At 47.7% G+C, this 20,607-nt stretch overlaps 1 protein-coding gene across 1 annotated transcript; it reads left to right on the top strand.

Annotated features, from left to right (window-relative positions):
* Window positions 1-6,219: 6,219 nt before the first annotated feature.
* On the top strand, window positions 6,220-19,673 carry LOC118779339 (solute carrier family 41 member 1-like). The gene is made up of 10 exons (XM_036531392.1): window positions 6,220-6,414; window positions 8,929-9,036; window positions 9,311-9,382; window positions 10,133-10,277; window positions 10,995-11,141; window positions 13,044-13,188; window positions 13,943-14,022; window positions 17,116-17,250; window positions 17,486-17,634; window positions 19,302-19,673. Exons 1-10 carry the CDS (start codon window positions 6,220-6,222, stop codon window positions 19,473-19,475), a joined length of 1,350 nt encoding a protein of 449 aa, XP_036387285.1. The 3' UTR covers window positions 19,476-19,673.
* Window positions 19,674-20,607: the final 934 nt, after the last annotated feature.

Here is a 20,607-nt window from a genome sequence, read left to right on the forward strand (position 1 = left end):
TCCAGTATTGGCTCATTTGTATATTTTTGTTCTCTTAACCAATCAGCTGAAATGCTGTAGCTGCAGTTAGACTGCAGGAAGTGGCACTGTCTCTGTAGCAGCTTGGGAAAGCAGGAAGAACCCTTCTCCAACAGTCTGGGTTTGAAACGTTATTTTAACCATTTTCTCTCTGCTCATTTTTAAGAAGTGTTTCGTTTAGTTTTATAACCTCAAAATCCAATCCTTGTATAAAATGCATTTTTTCCCTTCTTTATTTGAGAATAAAACCTTTTTAACAAATATTTGTGGCTGCTAAATGTGTCACTATTAAATCTTGCATCCATTTATATTTAAACAATCATTTGAGTGGAAATTTTACAAGACAGTACTAAGTCCCAGTTTCACATTTACATTTAAACATTTAAGAATATACTGCCCTAGAGTTTGCAGCACCAAACACTAGAATACAAAGTGCTGATTAGTATATACACGTATTTCCCTATTGTGTATAGCTATGAATTTCCCTGTTGTGTCAAGTCCATGTAATAATGTTTCTTTTTGTTTTATATACATGTATGAATAGTTGAACTGATGTGTCATGTCCTTGTAATAATGTTCATCATGTCACATCTGCACCGTGTGACTCTCACGGCGTGTGTGTGAGTGTTCAGGAGAAGTGGAGTGTGTAAAGATGCAATAACACACACAGGACGGGGGGGGGGGGGGACGTAGAGGTCGGACGGGGGGTGCGTAGAGGTCAGACGGGACGTCCAGCCGGGTTCTAGGGGCTACCACCATCTCAGCCTTCCAGGAGAGACCAGCCCCAGGTGCACGCAGGGTGCCTGCCAACTGCACTGAAACTTAAGCTTGTGTCCCCTCCCTCGGTGACGAAATCTTCAGCCACCCTCTCCCCGACCCCCTCCTCCTCCCAGGTCAGTTAATCCTGGTGCCTCCGTTAGATGTCAGATTGCCGCTCGGTTTTGCAGAATTCAGCAGGTAATGTAAGGCAGAGTCTTTTTTTTTTCCTTTGTGTGCTGTCTTGAGATGTGCTGGGAAGGAGTAAAATGTGTGTCTGCATTTTCTTCCGCTATGGTTTTGTTTTAAAAATAATCTACACACACATATCATTAATTTGTCTACAGGCCCTGACAGTGTTTACTTAATTTCCTATTTAGCATTCTCTGATTAAGTTGGAACCCTGTCCATGGGCCAGCCTGTCACTTTAAAACGTCTCTTCTGAGCGTGTTAGGGGTTGGGTCGTGAGTTTTTGGCTGTAATCTCTGACAGGGACACTGCGGTCAGAGATGTTTCAGACGCCGTATAGCATGTGCGGCCCAAGCCGTAGGTGGACAGGTCGGGTCGTCCCGTGATGGATAACAGAGACTGCCCTGGGTGCACGCTATATTAGACCAAAGCGAATTTGGCACCATGCCAACAAAAGCACATTGCATTTCATTCCCCTGTAATACACAGCAACTGTGTCAACAACACCGCTAAGAGCCGCACACGCCTGAGAGAGGACTGCACTCTGCTGAAATGCTCTGAAATAACGCGCCTATCACGTTACCGGAAGTTACAGAGCGTCACGCTGTTAAGATGGACTTTTTTCATAGGGGGTGTTATGTCAGGACTCATTCTCAATGCATATGCACAATGCATACCTCATTAATTGTTACTGTTATGTGTTTATCAATTTGGCAGTCTAATATCTGTCAAAGACATTAGAAAACACAAGTGCACAAAAACAAATACAAGTCTTTTTTGGGAGTCTGGTAAAATACATCTTTAAATTTTATATTATATATACATGCAAATCAGTTTCTTTGAGTGGTGTATTAAAAATGAAATTCCTCTGGAGCTACTGTTGTTAGAATTCCATATATTAGAGCCCAGACATCAGTGTGTAGCTGTATGCATGCTTAAATAGCAATATAGGCTTATGTACATTTGCATATTCATAGTGTTGCATGAATTATACCTAATGCATTTAGTACCTAATGACTACAATAATCAATTTTATCTCATTTATAAAAGTTACAAGAATAAGGTAATGTAAATTATCAAACATTATCTCAGAGTGGCAGAATTTAATAATTATATATATTCAGTTGTTAATTACTAAATGAAGTTGTATAATAATAATTAACTTATAATAATTAACTAGTGCTTTGAATTGGTCAGGTTTTCGCTCTCTGATCAGCAGCCATGCCAGGGGAGCAGACACGCCAAAGGAAGGGAGGGGGGCGGTCCAAAAAGTCAAGGTCAAAGGTCAAGGGCCGGCAGAGCGCCGGGGATAGCCAGCGACCGGCTGCGGATGGTCAGGATGAGCTTCTGTGCCGGCAGCCGGCCGCCCCCTCGCACCCGAGCCCCAGGAAACCGGCACAGGACAAGACGGCGGCGGCCATGGCGAAAATCGAGGATGAGTCGGCGGCGGCAATCGGCCTCCAGGTGCTACTGCCCTACCTGCTGGCCGGGATGGGAATGGTGATGGCGGGGATGGTGCTGGATGGTGTGCAGGTGGGTCTGTGGGCAGCTGTGGCCGTGGGTGTGGGGGGGAAGGTGTCACGTTTTAGCATCGTGCCATTGTTTCTGCTTGTAATTGTCCTGTCTGTCATGATCTGAAGCAGATGTGGTCACTGAATGGTTTAGTAAAACTGAAAGTATTAGGTGTATCAGGTGTATTTTATGCATTTAATTATTCGGTGTATTTGTTGCATTTAAATCCTTTGGATGAGGCAGCTTCTGCGTTGATGGTGTGTTCAGAGAGCTCAGTTGAGTCACTGTGCGTCTGTATTCAGTGTGCAGTGATGTTCTCAGTTTGCAGTGGAAGCTGTGGTGTGTAAGACCCTGTGTATTCTGGCGTTCAGGTTCAGGTAGATTTCCTGTTGCTGTCTCCATCCACCTACAGTCATTTTGACTTCAGACTGATTCGATTCATTTATGAGGCATTACGTGGTACCTTGCCTTTAACTTTCCAGCAATGCTTCTGAGCAAATAGAACATTACAGCATGTACACGTCATAAATATTTGAGCAATAGGCAATCACTGTGGAGGGAATTAAATTACGGTGCTTCCACATTAATATCTCATTGAAGAGCCGTAGTGGTTACATTAAATTCTTCGAAGCCTCTCGTCCCTGGGACTGCGGGACTGTGTGTGTGTGGAGAGGTGAGAGGGGGGTCACAGTGTCCCACTGGATCTGATAAGTGACCTCGCTGGCATGCCATCGAAGGGAACATTCAGCTCTTGGCACATAGTGACTCTGTGCATGTGGCCTGACGGTTCAGACTCTCTGTATGGGATCCCGGGCTTAGGAGTCACACAAGAGCCGATCATGAGAAATGATTTTGATGTTTAGTTGGATGAACCAAACATTCAAGACGCATAATTTTAAGGACAAATGACAGGTTTTGTGTTTGATACATTCAACAATTTTTTTTTTCCATAGGTTTCACTTTGTAATACTTAGAGCTTTTTCCAGAAAAAAAAATCCAATTAAAGATAAATATGTCAGATGGTAATTCTAATGTAAACTGGAAAGTCTTTCCCAAAGAGCCCTAGGCGACCTTTTAAAGAAATTACACGTACAATCCGAGGTTGTCAGAAGTAAAGCACTTTAGTGAGAAAGTGCTTTACTTAGTCTCATGTGATGCAGGCTGCAGATAAACCACTTTCTTTTTGCCTTTGAGTTTCTTTATTTAATGAGGTGTCAGGCCGTTAAAGTGAAATGCTGGAGGCTGCTGTAGACAGCCTCACTTCATCTTTGTATTGCGCTCAAATAAGGGTTTCATGAGAAACCAAGCATGGACCTACTCAAAAAACACAACAAAAGACTCGCAAGTCCAGTGCTTCTAATTTATGACCACTGAAGTCATGTACAGGAGTAATTTAGCTGAATATGAGTCTGTTGGCATGGTATGATGTGTGCATGTGTCCCTCTTAGATCCAGGCCTGTAGTGAGTTTTCATTGGTGCGGTATGGTAGTTTGGAGTAGTATGCATGCTTACAGCCAATAGCTTCCAAGGACTATATTCTTGGAGCACCAGTGTAGCATAGTGGTTAAGGAGCAGGACGAAAGGCTGTCGGTTTGATTCCCCATGGGAGCACAGCTGCTGTTCCTTTGGGCAAGGTACTTACCCCACAATTGCCTCAACAAATATCCAGCTGTATAAATGGTTAACATTGTTTAAAAAAAAAACAACAGTAACCAATGCATGTTACTCTGGAAGGAGCATCAGCTGAATGCCAGTAATGTAATATATTCAAGATTAAACAGAGAAATTACGCCAATGCCTTGATACTGTTCGAGGCCACGTTAGCATTGTTCTGAAGGGGAGTGTAGTTTAAGGAATGAGCTGGTCTCTTTCAGCTGCCCCTGAACCGTTGCCCTGTGACCACCAACCATACTGTCAAGTGATTAAGTGGTTAAACCGTATGAGTATGTGTGTGTATGAGTTCTTGGGTGTATATATGTGTGCGTGTGTGTGTGTGTGTGTGTGTGTGTCTGCGAGGGTTTGTCTGTGTATGCGTGTCTGAGAGTGTGTGTGTGAGTATCTATGTGAGAGTGTACGCGTGTTCTGTATGCGAGTCTCAGATCGTGTGAGTGTGTGCGTGTGTGTGCGTATGGAGGACAGCAGACAGCACTTTACTGAGTCACGGCGCTGCTGCTCGGCCCGTCCCCTCCTCACGCATGCCTGCCTGCCGCTGCGCCGGTGAGCAATCACACAGAGACGCTGCACTTCAGAACACAGACGCCATCTCCACCGCCACCCAGTACACTCTGCTCTGACTGAGAGAGAGGGAGAGAGAGGGGGAGAGGGAGAGAGAGGGAGAGAGAGGGAGAGAGAGGGAGAGAGAGGGAGAGAAAGGGAGAGAGGGAGAGAGAGGGAGAGGGGGAGAGAGAGAGAGAGATACAGAGGTGACGGGGGGGGAATAGAGAAGAAAGAGAGAGACAGAGAGAGGGAGAAGATAAAGATAGGGAGGAAGGAGGAAGGAGTGACAGGGAGTGAGGGAGAGAAAAAGAGGGAGAAGAGAGAGAGGGAGAGGTGATAGAGACGTGACGGGGAAGAAGGAGAGAGGGATGAAGAGAGTAACTGGATGCAGACTGAGAAAGAGTGGTACCGAAAGAGAGCGATTGAGACCATTAGTCTGACAGGACATTGCAGGCTGACACTATACTCACAGGGAGGAAAAAAAAGAGCAAAATCATTCCTCCAATGAGAGCAGAGGAAGGACTTCCTGAAGGAAGCATGTGTTTGTGGCAGGTGCAGCACCTGTCTGGGCTGGGAGGGAGAGAGAGACAGAACGAGAGCGAGAGAGAGGAAGAAAAAGAGAGAGCCTGTCTCACAGAGGGGAGAGGAGAATGCGTGTCTTTTTAGCCAGGTCCAGAGTGCACGTTTTTCCTCCTCCCTCCTGACTCCGAGGCGAGGAGACCACCCCCCCCCGCCCTCGGGGCGGGAGTTTGGACAGAGGGCTGACAGCAGCACTACGCTCAATGTCACCTTGCCACTTGGAGTCGGAGAGCCCTCCTCAATGGGGCGTAGGCGCATAGACACTCCCCACATGGGCCACACGGGCGATGAGGGGTGACCCTGAGGGACAAAGCCTCAGGACTGTAGGGCAGAAGTTTGGCTTCCTCTCGGGGTGCTGTTTCTTTAGGGATGTGAGCTGGGGAAAGGGGGGCCTGGGTTTGACGGAAGCGTGCCCGTCGCCTGTCTGAGGACGAGGGAGGTGTGAGTGAGGAGGGACTGTCAGCAGCCGGTGTCAGCAGTGGCCCTGCCGCTCTAAGAGGGGGCCTGCCTCTATCTGACCTCCCCTCAGAAGGACAAAGGCTGTCCCCAGACCGCCACGTATTCCTCCCATAATCCCTTCAGCACCGGGCGAGCAGGACAGCAAGATCAGCAGCTGAGGGGCCGTGGTCTCAGAGTGTCTTTGGGGGTCTTCAGGGAGTCGCATGGAACAGACTACATCCGGAGCAGAAGATCTTGGTAAAAAAAATTTTTAACAAGACAATACAAGCTGTCTCATCAGGAGGACTACTTCAAAAAGCTCCAGTTAATGCTTTGACTTCCGATCCCAGTTTCTCTTTTTTCACCATTTTGGATGTTAAAAGGACTCAGACTGTAGTCAGTCAAGGAAGGTGTCGTTTTTAAGGGGGAGGGTGACGGAAACCGCGCCCCACGCCCCCTCCCTCTCTTTCGCGGCCGTCCCGGATGATGATGGGGTAAGGAGTGGCGATCATGGCGGTGACTCAGCTGCAGCTGGAGCTCTGCTACGAGGGCCGCAAGCTGCGCGGCTTCACCTGCAAGCTGACCCGCTCTGCCTGTGGCTTTCTGCCCGAGAGCTCCTGCCGCATCGCTGCCCAGGTGCTGCTGCCCTACCTGGTGGCCGGCCTGGGGATGGTGGCTGCTGGCATGGTGATGGACGTGGTGCAAGTACGAGCCCCGTGGCCATCTGTGTGTGTGTGTGTCTCTCCCTCACTGTGAATTCCCCCGACAGGTGTGTGAATGCGTTTTCCTGTTTGAGTGTTTGTCTGCTTGTGCATCTCATGTTTGCCTGTGTCTGTCTGTAAGAGTGAGGTGGTGTGTATGAGTGTGTAGTCTCCTTTACAAAGTCTTTTTGTGATTAAATTCAATTGGCCTTTTTTGTTTATCAGTAGTTTTAAATGCTGCACATGTTCAGGCCGGCAGAGAGAGATGGAGAAAGAGAGAGAGAGGGAGAGAAAGAGAGAGAGAGAGAGAGAGAGAGAGAGAGAGGAAGAGAGAAATAAAAACTCTGTTACACAGAGGGGGAGAGGAGGAGAAAGTGTGTCCTCTTAGCCTGGTTCTGTTTTCGTAGCTCAGAGTGAAAGGAGCACTGCTGCTGATCTTTTTAGTCGTTGACAGTCTCTCGTCCCACAGACTTTGCTCGTTTTAGCGAAACTCCTCATCGCCGCCGGCGGAGCGGTCCCTGTTGGCACCTGGCGGATTGCGTGCGCGGTGTCAGCCGGGCCGCGGTTCAGAGGTGCACTGTACCTCCCCGTCCCTCGAATTCGGAGGGAGTGAATGATTCACCGAGCGTTGAGAGACAGCCGGAACAGCTCGGCCCAACAGCTCCCCCGACCTGCTCTGTCTCTCCTGTCTCGTTTTAAAAATATCTCGGTGATAGCGCTGCGTGACTCCGCTCCTGAATGATTCATCTCTACAGCCGCCTTGAGAGCAGTCGGAGAGGCCGTTTCAGCTTCCGATGCACAGCACTTTTACACATAAACTTATTCTAGCGAGAGACAGAACCCGAGTATCCTGTGCTGTAAAATGTTTCAGGGAGGTTGTTTCAGCTAGTCCGTTTTATTTTGTATTTCCTCCTTCTCCAAGTCTCCTCCTGGATCAGACATTCGTGGGGGAGGGACTGAGGATTGGTTCACAATAACAAACACTAAACTACCTACCTAGATGTTAAGATTGTTTGACTGCTACAGTCTCTGGAGCTGGAGTGAAGCTAACATTACTGTAACTGACTATACATAATTGTATAACCTAAAATGTGTCAGTTATTAAAAAATATTACATTACATTATTGACATTTAGCAGATGCTCTTATCCAGAGTGACTTACATAGGTTACAACTTTACATGTTGTCCATTTATACAGCTGGATATTTACTGAGGTAATTCTGGGTTAAGTACCTTCCCCAAGGGTACAGCAGCAGTGCCCCAGCAGGGAATCGAACCATCGAACCAGGGAATCTGTTACGAGCCCTTCTCCTATCTCACACTGCCACCATACACATCCTCTAAGATGTAAATCAAATATAGGGAATACTCTGGTAAACTCAAATATTCTGATTTGACGTTAGCTGGCTACCTCTGGTGGCTGAGGTTGAGGAAGAGATGGATGAAGGCATAGAGCAGAGAAAAAGAGAGAGAGAATAAAAGGGGGGAGGGTCAGAGTCTCTCTCCTGGCCAGGAGAGGAGAAAGAACTGGGCTTCCTCCTGAGACAGTGGTGTGATGTGACAGCGTCTTGTCAACAGGCCAGGCAAGCAGGAGCCGGGCCTCGAGAGCCATCAGAAATAGCTCAGGCCCCTTCCTGCTGAAATAAACGCTCTTATCTCCGTACAGATTTCTTTACATATTATTGTGTACCATTTCGTGTTCGTGTTACATTTAGTGTTTGCAGGTTGTGTTTGAAACACAGAGGGATTGATTGTGTGGGGTGTATTAATGTATTAGTAAGTCTCTGGACTCTCCGCATGGCAATATTGCAGTCCCGTTATCACATGGAGGGGGTGGTCACAGTAAATGGATTTATGTTTTGTTTTCTTAGCTAATGCACCAGCAGGCTAAGTGATTTGGTACTCCTACTCAGAGTTGTATTATATGTCTGCATAATACTGTCATTCTGTTGGAAGGACTAAGCGTGTATGTATCAGCATTTGGAGAGCTGTCTATCATGTGTGCTTGGTAGGTCCAAACAAATACTTTCCCTGAATTTAATTTATACATTTTGACTTTTCCCAGGTAATCTGAAAGTAAATTTAGGATCTGATTGGATAGATATGTGTAAATCTATAGACATGTAGAGACAGAGTGTAATTGCAAAATAAAGTATTACAAAGTATCAGTCTCACTCAGAAGCTGTCTTTAGTGCCCTTGAACAGAATTTTGCATACTTGCAGACTTTTGAGTGTGTGTGTGCGCCCGTGCGCGTGAGTGTGTACGCGTGTGTATGCGTGTGTATGCGTGTGTGTGTGTGTGTGTGTGTGTGTGTGTGTGTGTGTGTGTGCGCGCGTGTGTGTGTGTGTGTGTATGCGTGTGCGTGTGCGTGTGCGCGTGTGTGTGTGTGTGTGTGTGTGTGTGTGTGTGTATGCGTGTTTGCATGTGCGTGTTTGCGTGTGTGTGTGTGTGTGTGTGTGTGTGTGTGTGTGTGTGTGTGATTACCTTGCCTCATAGGTTATCACATGTCTGTTTCAGCACTGGGAGGTGTTCAGGAAGATCACAGAGGTGTTTATCCTGGTGCCGGCCCTGGTGGGACTGAAGGGGAACCTGGAGATGACCCTGGCCTCCCGGCTCTCCACAGCGGTGAGCACACAGTACCATTACTGTAACAATCCACAGCAGTGAGCACACAGTACCATTACTGTATCAATCCACAGCAGTGAGCACACAGTACCATTACAGCTGTAACAATCCACAGCATTGTGCGCATTACCAATATCACAATACCAATCCAATGCAGTGCTTATTGTTGTCATTTCAGTTGTTTTCCACCCTTGTAATAATTACCATTACCTACTAGAAAAGTCATATCCTCTCTTTCTTTCTTTATTTCTCTGCCTCTTTTTCTCTCTCGCAGGCGAACACTGGCCAGTTGGATGACCCCAAACAGCAGTGGAGAATGGTATGCTGCAACCTGGCCCTTATTCAGGTAATCACGTACAGACTCATTCAGACACACACATTGTACTTACTTTCTCAGTGTCCTGCTTTCAGCTGTATCTGTATCGTGTGTTTTTCTTCAGTTGGGAGAATGTATCTGTTGAAACCTTATCTTGCTCTGGCCTCGCACCCGTGGCCTTGTCTGTGTCCCTCTCTATCGCTTCGTTGTCTCTCTGCTATATGTGTGTTATCAATCTGTGGCACTTGCTGGCATAACAGAAACACACTCCTAACAAAGGCCTGAAAGGCCTCTTTACACTGACTGAGCCCTGAAGCGAAATAATCTGCTAAAGCGCACACCTTCCACGCCCTGTTCTTTAGTGTTGGAACTCGCTCTGGATGAGAGCGTCTGCTAAATGAATATAATGTAATAAAATGTAATACACTTATGGCAGAGAGCATGGAAACACATCCATGCTTCATCCCAGTGGTGTAACACAGATAGTGTTACACGCAGAATTGCGGTACAGTTTATTTGAACAAGCTATGTGGCCTGGGAGGCCGCTCTGAAATCGAAGCAGCAGCTGTTTAGTATTGAATGGAAATGCATGCGTTTAAAAAAAAAAAAAAAACCGTGGAAGTGATTTGTCTGGTTCCGCCGCTCTAGTCTCCAGCTGCACCGTCTGTGCCAGTGTAATCAGACAGGGGGACCGGAGCGGGTCAGAGGAACCCGGGGGAGTCCCGGGGAGGTCTGGAGCAATGTGGAGGATTGACGAGGCTCCCCCCCTCCCCCCCGCAGGTGCAGGCCACCGTGGTGGGCTTCCTGGCCGCCCTGGCCGCGGTGGGGCTGGGGGCGGTCTCCAGGGGAGGGGTGGAGCTGGACCAGGCGGCCGTGCTGTGTGCCAGCAGCGTGACCACCGCCTTTGTGGCAGCTCTGTCCCTGGGTAACCCCGCCGCGTTGCACCGAAATGCGATTTAAATGCGCTATTGTGTTATTGGTGTCAGATTTAGAAGTGCTATTGTGTTATAGTGAATCAGTCAGGCTGTATATGTATAAAACCAATCGTTAGTTATGAATGGTTGAAATTTAGCCGAAGGGATAAACTACAGTGAACAAAGCAACTGTTACCAGCATCCATTGCAATGCTTGGGGGGACTGTAATGTTGTTTAGTAGATCTGTTAACATTGTGTCTTGCTCAAGGGGTCCTGTGTCTGTGTGATCCATGAGGAAGAGACAGAGTAGATGAGAAAGTATCTATTGCTATAGTGAGGTGTAGTTGTAAGGAACAGGACTCAAAGCCAAAAGGTTAGCGGCTCGATTCCCCCATGGGTGCAGTATCACATTCATTTTTTTGTTGGAGATTGGAGCTAGAGAACTGATTGTATCCTATTTGTCAGCAAGAAATTGCAATATGTTGTAGTCCACTATTGTGGTACCCTCAGACAAGGTGCTTAACTCACCACTGCCTCAGTAAATATTCAGCTGTATAAATGGATAAAATTCTGGAGAAGAGTGTCCACTAAATGATACTAATGTAATGCTATAGCCAGTGTATGTCTCAGAAAGTCACATCATTAATCAGGAGCATTGTTTGTCTGATAGTATAATGGCACCTGTGACTGCACCTGCCTTACCCGTGTGTCCTGTCTGTCACCGCAGGCCTGGTGATGATCGGGGTGATCATTGGCTCCCGGAGGGTGGGCATCAACCCGGACAATGTGGCCACGCCCATTGCTGCCAGCCTGGGTGACCTCATCACCCTGGCCCTCCTGGCTGGGGTCAGCAGCACGCTCTTTCACTACAGAGGTGAGCTGCTCTCATTGCCATGCCATTCAACATCATCTGCAGTGTTTCAAATGGTTATCACCTAATAATTAGTATATATTTTAGAGGTAGCTGTAGACCTAGGTGAAACACGGTCTGTCTTTCTAACACAGATATATGTATAAACTATAATGTGCTATGTTTCTATTGGCTCTTTGGTAATAAACTTGCAAATGATGTGCATATGGGTGCATGTGTGTGTGTGCATGCGTGTCTGCAGGCCCGCGTGCATGCGTGTGTGTGTGTGTGTGTGTCTGTGTGCGCGCAGGTATGTGTCTGTGTCTGTGTGTGTGTGTGTGTGTGTGTGTGTGTGTGTGTGTGTGTGTGTGTGTGTGCGCATGTGCTTGCGTGTGTGCACGTGTGTGTGTGTGTGTGTGTGTGTGCACGTGTGTGTGCACGTGTGTGTGCACGTGTGTGTGCACGTGTGCGTGTGCGCGTGTGCGCACAATAAGCCTGTGAAGGTGAAATCCTTGACCGGAAGACGAAAAGGCAAAAAACTTTGAACATGAAGGAGACATTGGTGTCTGTTGGTCTGCTTCAGTCTGAATGGAAAGACCAATAGTATTGCAGTTTGTTTTCGCTGCAGTGACTGTAGGTTAGGCTACTTTTTTGCTGTTGTGCAGCTGTGATTCACAAGATGGCATTTTGGAAACATTTGTTCAGTTTAAGTTCCCTAAAAACAAGCTGGATTATCACCATCGTGCCATTGTGCCACTGTTTTTAATAAGCGTTAAACTAATCTGAACAAACCACCGCTGTGGCGCTGATGACTGTTGAGCCCAAAAGGCAGAGCTGGCCAGCAAGTACACCCCCGGAGGTGTTGAGCTTACCTTTTGCTACCTTGGACTCTGAGGTCTGCCTTGTGTCATGTTTGGGTTTGTTTGTTTTTTCTTTCTTTTCCCAAACACTCAAACACCCAACACACAATCAGTACACGCTAACCACTTACAATCAGGTTACGCTAGCCTCTTCCTCTACAGCCATTTTCATTGATTTCATTGTCAAGCCAGGGAAGGCTATCCATGACAGTGTGTGTGTTATTTTAGGCATGGGCATGTGTGGGTGTCTATGTGAATATGTGTGTGAAGTTGTGCTATTTTAAAAACAATGATCTCAGATGTTGTACTTTTAATGCATGGCCAGCAGATGGCAGTGATGTCTTAGTGTGTGTATATATATACATATATATTTTGCTTGACAACTTGCTTTTGGCACAATTAAATATGTGTACGGTTTTATGTGAACAGGGCTTTAAAACAAATAGTTGCATTTTAACAAGCTGGTTTTACCGGCTACAACAACAATACAGAGCAAAAGTAATACAGTTAGAGCCGTGGTGATCATACCAAAAGTATGTGAATAAAAATTCAGTGCGAGCTCTCTATAACGGGACCCGGGCAGGACTGAATTATGAAGGATTTAAATTCCTACTGTACCATTATAGACGTCCTGCCCTCAGTTTAAAATGAGGATGTTTATTGTTGGCAGTGCGGCAGGAATGTGGGTGAATGCATGAATTGGATCGGGGCAGCGACCTCAAACCCACAAAAACAAAGCAAAGCAAAAACTGCATAAACAATGTAAGGAAGCAATGATATAAGTGGCCAAGCAGTATAAGGATTGGTTTCCATGCCACGTGACATGCATTATACAATATACACAGCTGTTGTGGGTCTTAACCAGAGTTATTCATTAAAACCTCATATGCTGAGCAATACTTTTTTGTGAGCCATTTAAAATTGGTCTAACAACCTGAACTGGTGGAGCTTGAGCTGTAAAATTAGACTATATTGCATTTATCAGTTTACCCGATTCACTGGCTAACGTAACCTTGACCCCCCGTGTGCTGAAGTCTCCCCCCCCTCACCTGGCTGTGCGTTTCAGACGTGTGGTACCTGTCCCCGCTGGTCTGTGGGTTCTTCCTGATTCTGATCCCGCTCTGGGTGGTCATCGCTCGTCGCAGCCCGCAGATCCGGGTGGTGCTGAGGTCCGGCTGGCAGCCTGTCATCGTGGCCATGTCCATCAGCAGGTAGTGGGCGTGGCCGAGTGCTTTGTCTCCGCCCACTGCAGGGCAGAGCATGGCCGTGCTGAACTGGAGTTGTGTACACTTGTCTGTGCATCAGTTCAACAGAAAACGGCACAGCACAACATAACGTGTAAACCTGTTCCACATCACAGATCAGCGTATTTTACAAACCTGCTGAACCTAATGATACATTACAGCAGAATGAACAAACAGTTCAGTAAGTAACACTGATATGGCTTTCAGTAATCTAGACCAAGTTTTATTTTTGTCAATTATACCAAATTCTACTTTGATAAAAATGGGCCGATTTCTATACAGACTGACTAATTTAGTGAAGGCAATGGAGCGGGATTTCAATGAACTAAGACTGCACCCTACTTCAGTAAAGCAGACTGAACCGTGTTTGTGTAAACCGGACTGAACTGGCCTGAGGCTCCACAGAGATCCGCTGCCACTAACCGTTCTACATATGTTTCTAAATCAAAGAGTAAGGCTGTAGGTGGTTCATTCACTCAGCCATCTGGGTGGAGGCTCTTATTCTTCCAGATGAAAGAGTTTAAATCCTACCTCAACATCACAGCCTCATCTGCAGCTTCACTGCATTGTGAGAGAGCCAGATAATCGATCATTCAGTCCACTGTGTGGAGGGTCACTCATTTTGGGTCGGAGGGGTGCTGATCATCACCCCCTAATGGCCGGAACACTGTATGCAGTATATGTGAGCCTGTTGGCTAACCCCCAGTTTCTCTGACCACAGTGTCGGGGGTCTGATCCTGGACAAGACAGTGAGCGACCCCAACTTTGAGGGGATGGCTGTCTTCACCCCCGTCATCAATGGTAAGTCGGGCGTTCCCTCTATTCCGAAAGTCACCGTACAAGGAGGAACACGAAAGGCATTCCTCAGTGCAGACTGCCACATCCTGTCCTGCTTCCCGAAGAGCACTGAGACCTGGATCCGGCTCAGCCAATCACGCTGAGCTCTGGATCCGGCTCAGCCAATCGCACTGAGCCCTGGATACGACTCAGCCAAATCGCGCTGAGCCCTGGATCTGGCTCAGCCAATCGCACTGAGCCCTGGATCCGGCTCAGCCAAATCGCGCTGAGCCCTGGATCTGGCTCAGCCAATCGCACTGAGTCCTGGATCTGGCTCAGCCAATCGCACTGAGCCCTGGATCCGGCTCAGCCAATAGCGCGGAGGGGAAGATGCAGCGCAGGGCGAAGCGAAAAAACGAAAGAACTGTCCAAGCAAAACGCTCCAAAGAGATGCGAGTGACAGATGGAAAAGAGTTCTGGGAAGGCAGATGATACGGCAGTTACATCACCCGTTACATCACCCAAAGCTCCTGTCTGCACATAATTTTCCATCGCTGCTCACAACTAGAGATGCTCATGATAAGCCCTGCTGCGTCACCACACAGAGAACCAGGCAGCGAACAAACAGCTGGAAAGGCAACAATCTTTCCCTCATCTCTCCACCTTGGGAATTATCCTGGAGTCACAGCCAACATGTGTTGAGCATCCTCACAGTGCTACACCCTGCTAATGGTTAACCAAACCCCCTCCCACCCCCCCACCCCCTACCCCCCGCCCACCTCCACACTCTTTAGCTGGAGCATTTTCCTCTCTGATTGTTAAACCGATGTTGAGATAAGGTGGCTGCATTGTGCCTGAACAGTGTACCGCTCTGACAGGAACCACTCCTGTTCCTGCAGCTCCACCCTGCTGCCTGTGTGTGATAGCGTAGCGGGGTTAGCGCACCGTGTCGATTTAGGTTGGAAAGACAAAACAGAGCACGTTAAAATTCAGAGGAGAATCTCTCTTCTTATTTAGTCTGTAGTTGTGTTGTAATAAGATAATGTTGATTCGAGTCAGAGGATGAATGCTGGTCCAAACAGAAAAGCTTGATTTAATTCGTCACACCACACCTCAGTGGAATTGGAGTTTATGTTGATAAGGTTGTTCAATTCAAGGGCTCAGCTGAAATGACAAAATGTCCCTGGTGTCCACGCGTCAGTACGTCCAAATTAGATGATTAGCTGATTCAAAACACATGAATCTTTTTTGTCAGCACGTCAGAAGAATTAGAGGACCACTTTGAGAGTGAGTGGAAAGCCACATGCCCAGTAAGCATGAGGAGGCAGTCTTTGAAAGACAGCGACCAGATGCACTTGAGTTACCCACAGGTCCTAAAATCAGATTCTGATGTTTGGCAAAGCTTGACTGAGAGAGAGAATAACAATGGGGTTTGCAGAGAGTGCTGCCTGCCCTGAATGTAGAGTGTGGTACAACCTGTTTCAAATTTCCTCCTCCTCTCTAACTCCTCACTCCCAAGGCCCCTGTATTTACCAGCATTTTAATGCGGAAGCATGTCTTGGTTGCTGTTCTGCTCCTCTCTAATGTTATCTCTCACTCCTTCTCCCTTCTCTCCTCCTTCACTCTCACCTTCTCTTACTCCCCTCCTTCAATTTTCCTCTAACTCACTCTCTCTCCTCCACCTTGCCTCTCACCCTGCCTTTATCTAACATTCTCTCACCCTTGCTTCCTCCCCTGCTCCCTCTCTCTCTCACCCTCTCCTCCTCCTCCTCCTCCTCCTCCAGTTTCGATCTCACTCTCTCCTCCTCCCTCTCCCTCACTTTCTGTCTCTCCCCCTCCTCTTCCTCCCTGCTCTCTCTCACTCTGTGCCTGTCTCACTCCCTCTTGCTGTTGTCGTCAGTGCAGTTGGCGATGCTAGATTCTCTGGCAGCTGTTTCAAAGAGTGTGCTCTGGGCTGTGGAAGCATTGCTATCAAATGCGCACCAGGGCACTTATTACACGAAAAGGGGCTGGACGGTTTTCCCGTCCCAGGCACGCATTTGTTCGCCCCTTTTCTTCCATTTCGGTCAGGGGGTTTTCTCCCACCTGTGTTTTGGGGGGGATGGGGGGTGGGGGGGGGGGGGGGGGGTTCAGGGACTGGGCTGGGGAGGGGTGAGTGGATGAAGTGGGGGTAGGTGGGGCTGCAGGGTCTGAAACATCTGTCGCCAGTCTGAGCTCCTCCTGTACCTGTTGTGTGGAATCAAAGAGGCTGCTGATCCATGCTCCTGTGTAATTCCACACCCCGATAGCCTGGTCCAGATCCCCGACATGCTTCTCTGTAAATATGAGGGGGATTTTACAGCCCTTGAAGTTACTGTCTCCCTGAAAGAAAAAATAGCCCTTTTTGATATCAGTTAAAGGGATAGTACAACAGAAGTTGAATTAGTGTTTTGTTAACTTTGAGTACAGCAGTCAGTGTTTTGAAGGATTTTTTGAGACGCTTGCTGTCAGTAAAGATGAGTCCCCTGAGTCACCCTGTTTTGTTACTGAAGTCACCAGGCTGGTTGTCTATTTGGACACCAATTCCAGGTGAATGTCACTGGCTCTGTGGGATCCAAATCTGTTTACTTTGTTGTGAGATGAATCCTGTATGAATAAATATGTTATCATTGTCCACGAGCTCTATGAGTTGTATCTAACTGTAGCAGTGTGGCATAGGGGCAAGGAATAGGGCTTGTTACCGAAATGTTGCTGGTTCGATTCCCCACTGCTGCTGCTGTACCCTTGGCCAAGGTACTTAACCCAGTTTGCCTCCATAAATATCAAGTTGCATAAATTGATAAAGTTATGACCTATGTAAGTTGCTCTGGGTAAAAGTATCTGTTAAATGACAATAATGTAATATGATGTAATGCTTTTGCAAAAACTCTTTCATGAATAATTGTGTACATTCTTGTTAACTATTGTCTGGTTCTGCCTCTGGTTCTGGTTTCTCCATGGTCCTCTAGGCTGGTCAAATTCATCTTAATCAGAACTTCAGTGAGAGCTGGAAAAATCCAGCCAGTAGGTGGGATGAAAGCCAGAAACCTGTTGATCTCCGGTAGTCACTACTGTGCTTCTCCCATCCTCTCCGCTCAGGCGTGGGGGGTAACCTGGTGGCGATCCAGGCCAGCCGCATCTCCACCTACCTGCATTTCTGGAGCATTCCGGGAGTCCTTCCCTACAAGATGAGGCAGCACTGGCCCAACCCCTGTATCACCTTCTTCTCCTCAGGTGAGAATCTCCAGACCCGTCAGCTCACGCAGATCACACACAACAGACAGGGGCCAATTCTTCAAAACAAAATGAATATACATATATGCATGGATATTTGTATCCATAACCCAGAGAGTTACGCCTGGATCTGATCCCACAGCATTGCAGGTTTCCCTCAGCCTTTTATAAGACGCATGGTCTTTGTTTTTAGTTTTTATTTTGAATGTGCCCACTGACCCTTGCATCTCCACAGGCGTCAACTCCAAGTCGGCCCGGGTTCTGTTCCTCCTGGTGGTCCCGGGTCACCTGGTCTTCCTCTACACCATCCACCTGCTGCAGGGTGGGCACATGGCCATCACGCTGGGCTTTATCTGCTGTTACATCTGCGCTGCCCTGCTCCAGGTACCGCGGCCGTCCTGTTTCAGTCAGTCTGCTGATCATATCTACATCGATGCACACCGATCCAATGTGGAGTCAAGTGTAACACGCTGTCTTTGTTGTTTTTTACTGTATCATATAGAGAAGTAACATTGAACTCAAGGTAACATTTAACTCAAATATAAGTTATGCTAACAACAGTGTAGGTCAGTCTATCAGATATGACATGGTCTAGAATCTTAGGATTTTCTCTTTCCTTGTGACACTCCACCCTCCCTCCCTTAAGTGGAGTGATGGCAGTAGTATGGCGTAGTGGTAAAGAGAGGGGCTCAAGTCTCTGGCAGGAAACTGCAGTTATATCTTTGGGCAAGGTGTGTAACCCACAATTGTCTCAAATATTCAGCTCTATAAACGGATAAAATTGTAACCTGTGTGAGTCGATCTGGATAAGAGCATCTGCCAAATCACAATAATGTCATGTAATGCAGCTTTATGATCTAGAATTACTGTAATGTCAGAGTCTCATGACCTTAGTGTTCCTGTCACCCTTCTCCCACCCTGTCATGAGTGGAATGATGGGATATCCCTGCTCACCTCCCACCAATAGCAGCATCCGTGAGCCCCTTGGTGTGTAGACGGCTCCGCCCCTTTGGACCCCGCACAATCCAGCCCTTTGGGATGTCCCAAAGCGAGGGGTGCCCACGGCGCTGTCATGACCTCACGCCTCAGGCGTGGAGGGGATCAGCGCTAACAGGGCCCATTTTGGGAGGGGCGCCAAAGTCCCATTTCAGCGTGGTTTGCAGGTTGGGTTTTTACTGCCCTGGCCTGATTTATGGTCTCCTCGGCGGTTTGGACGGCATTGGGATGACTCATGAGCGCCCATTTAGAGAGTGATTTGGATGACTTTGCCGTTCGAAAAATAAACAAAGCCGCGAGTCCCTGCAGAGTGTAAAACCCTAATAGCCCGCTCGCTCCTGCTCGCCCCGACGCTCAAAATTAAACCAATATGTTTCCCGAAAACCAAACACACCAAGCGACGGCCCTTCTGGTTAAACGACATCACACAGCTTGTGTTCCTTGGCCCCTCAGGCGTTTCGTGCAACACAAAACTGGCCTTTTCTGTCGGCTCTAATTAACGTGAGAAGACACGAACAGAATTCCTTTCGGAGTGTAGTCACTGCATTCATCGGTGAATGCCGTTTGTTGGTTTGCGTTTATTACTGTTGTGTGTATGCGTGTGTGCGTGTGTGTCTGTGCATATGTGTGTGTGTGTGTGTGTGTGTATGTGTGTGTGTGCGTGTGTCTGTGTGTGTATGCGTGTGTGCATGTGTGTGTGTGTGTGTGCGTGTCTGTGTGTGTGTGTGTGTGTGTGTGTGTGTGTGTGTGTGTGTGTGTGTGTGTGTGGGGTGGGGGCTATGGGGGCTCTGATGAGGTTTGATTGGGACAGGGCGTGTTCTGTGTGTATGTGTGTGTGTATGTGTGTTTGTATGTGTGTGTGCGTGTGTGTGTGTACGTGTGTGTCTGTGTCTGTGCGTATGTGTGTGTGTGCGTGTGTGTCTGTGTGTGTGCGTGTGTGTGTGTGTGTATGTGTGTGTGTGTGTGTGTGTGTGTGTATGTGTGTGCGTGTGGGGTGGGGGCTATGGGGGCTCTGATGAGGTTTGATTGGGACAGGGCGCGTTCTGTGTGTCCAGGTGGGGATTCTCCTGTATGCGGCCGACCTGATCGTGCGCTTCATGTGGAGGAGAGGGCTGGACCCGGATAACTTCTCCATCCCGTACCTGACGGCACTGGGCGACCTGCTGGGCACTGGCTTCCTGGCGCTCTGCTTCTGGGTGGTGATGCTGGTGGAGGGGGAGGGGCTCTGAGTGCTCCCCTGCTGTAGCACAATCCTGACACAGCAGGGGCGGGGTTATGAGTGCTCCCCTGCTTTTGCCCAATCCTGATGCAGAGGGGGCGTGGCTCTGAGCACTCCCTGCTTTTGCCCAGTGACCTCATGTGACACTGTGTTAATCTGTGCTTTTGTGCCTGCCCTCTCAGAATGGCACAGTGCTGCCCCTAGTGGCCGGAGGAGAAGTGTACAGTGTCCATTTGGCCACTGCCTCAAAGGGCCTGGGACATGAATGTGTTCTGAAATGTACACTCTCTCCCTGCTGCCCTGTTCTCCTTTGGGGAACACCGAGTCTGCTAAGGTGACCTGGAATGGTCTTCTCCCCATGTGGAGCAATCTGATTGTACTGGGTGCACTGCACCAGAACGACCTCTCAGAGCTTCTGGGACATCAGGGGACAAACTGCAAGTCTGAAATCTCAGAGAGGAACATTTCATCAGATCATTTTCACTAAACAAGCAGCTCTCAGGCTACCTTCCACAGTTACAGTCTGCTGAGTATCGTTACTACTTGCACCACTAGTGTCATGTATACTTTAATAATTGTTAATGTGTGTAAGTAGCCTTAAAGGGGACCTCCTCATCCATCACAGTATTAGTTTGCTTATCTGAAGACTTCTTCTTCCTGTATGGCTGATAACACATTAATAAATTAAGCAGGAAAAGTACAAAAGTATTCATACCTAGACAGTATAACTATTTGCATAGAGATCGAGGTTTACAAACATAGATAATTTCTCATACAGATGGCACAAATACCACTTTCGCCTCATACTGTCAATAATGGTGTGAAGTTCTGTCTGTAGTGAAGTGGACAATCAGTCCTTTTGGGTTTAATTTTCTAATTTTATCTCATTGTGCCGCCTCTTTTACTGTGCTGTGTGTGCTACACCTGCCAGATAAATGTTTGTGTCCACAGGAGTGTTTGTACCAAGGATGCTGCTCTTCTGAAAGTTGTTGCGCACATTTGTAAACCCGGACACTCTTCAAGATCTGTGAGTTTTCCAGTTTGAATATTGTAAGCCCCACTTGTCCTGACACTTTCAGCCCATGTGAAACGGAAGCACACAAACCCATGCAATGTTTCTACATTGTCTGGATGCTTCACAA

Source organism: Megalops cyprinoides, chromosome 6 (assembly GCF_013368585.1).
Source record: "Megalops cyprinoides isolate fMegCyp1 chromosome 6, fMegCyp1.pri, whole genome shotgun sequence".
Taxonomy (NCBI): Eukaryota; Metazoa; Chordata; class Actinopteri; order Elopiformes; family Megalopidae; genus Megalops; species Megalops cyprinoides.

Excerpts from the sequence above, each read along its gene's own strand:
- LOC118779339 (XM_036531392.1), top strand. The coding sequence starts at position 6,220 with ATGGCGGTGACTCAGCTGCAGCTGGAGCTCTGCTACGAGGGCCGCAAG. Across the intron at positions 6,415-8,928 it reads TGGTGATGGACGTGGTGCAA|CACTGGGAGGTGTTCAGGAA; the intron begins GTACGAGCCCCG and ends TGTCTGTTTCAG. Across the intron at positions 17,635-19,301 it reads TCTGCGCTGCCCTGCTCCAG|GTGGGGATTCTCCTGTATGC; the intron begins GTACCGCGGCCG and ends CTGTGTGTCCAG.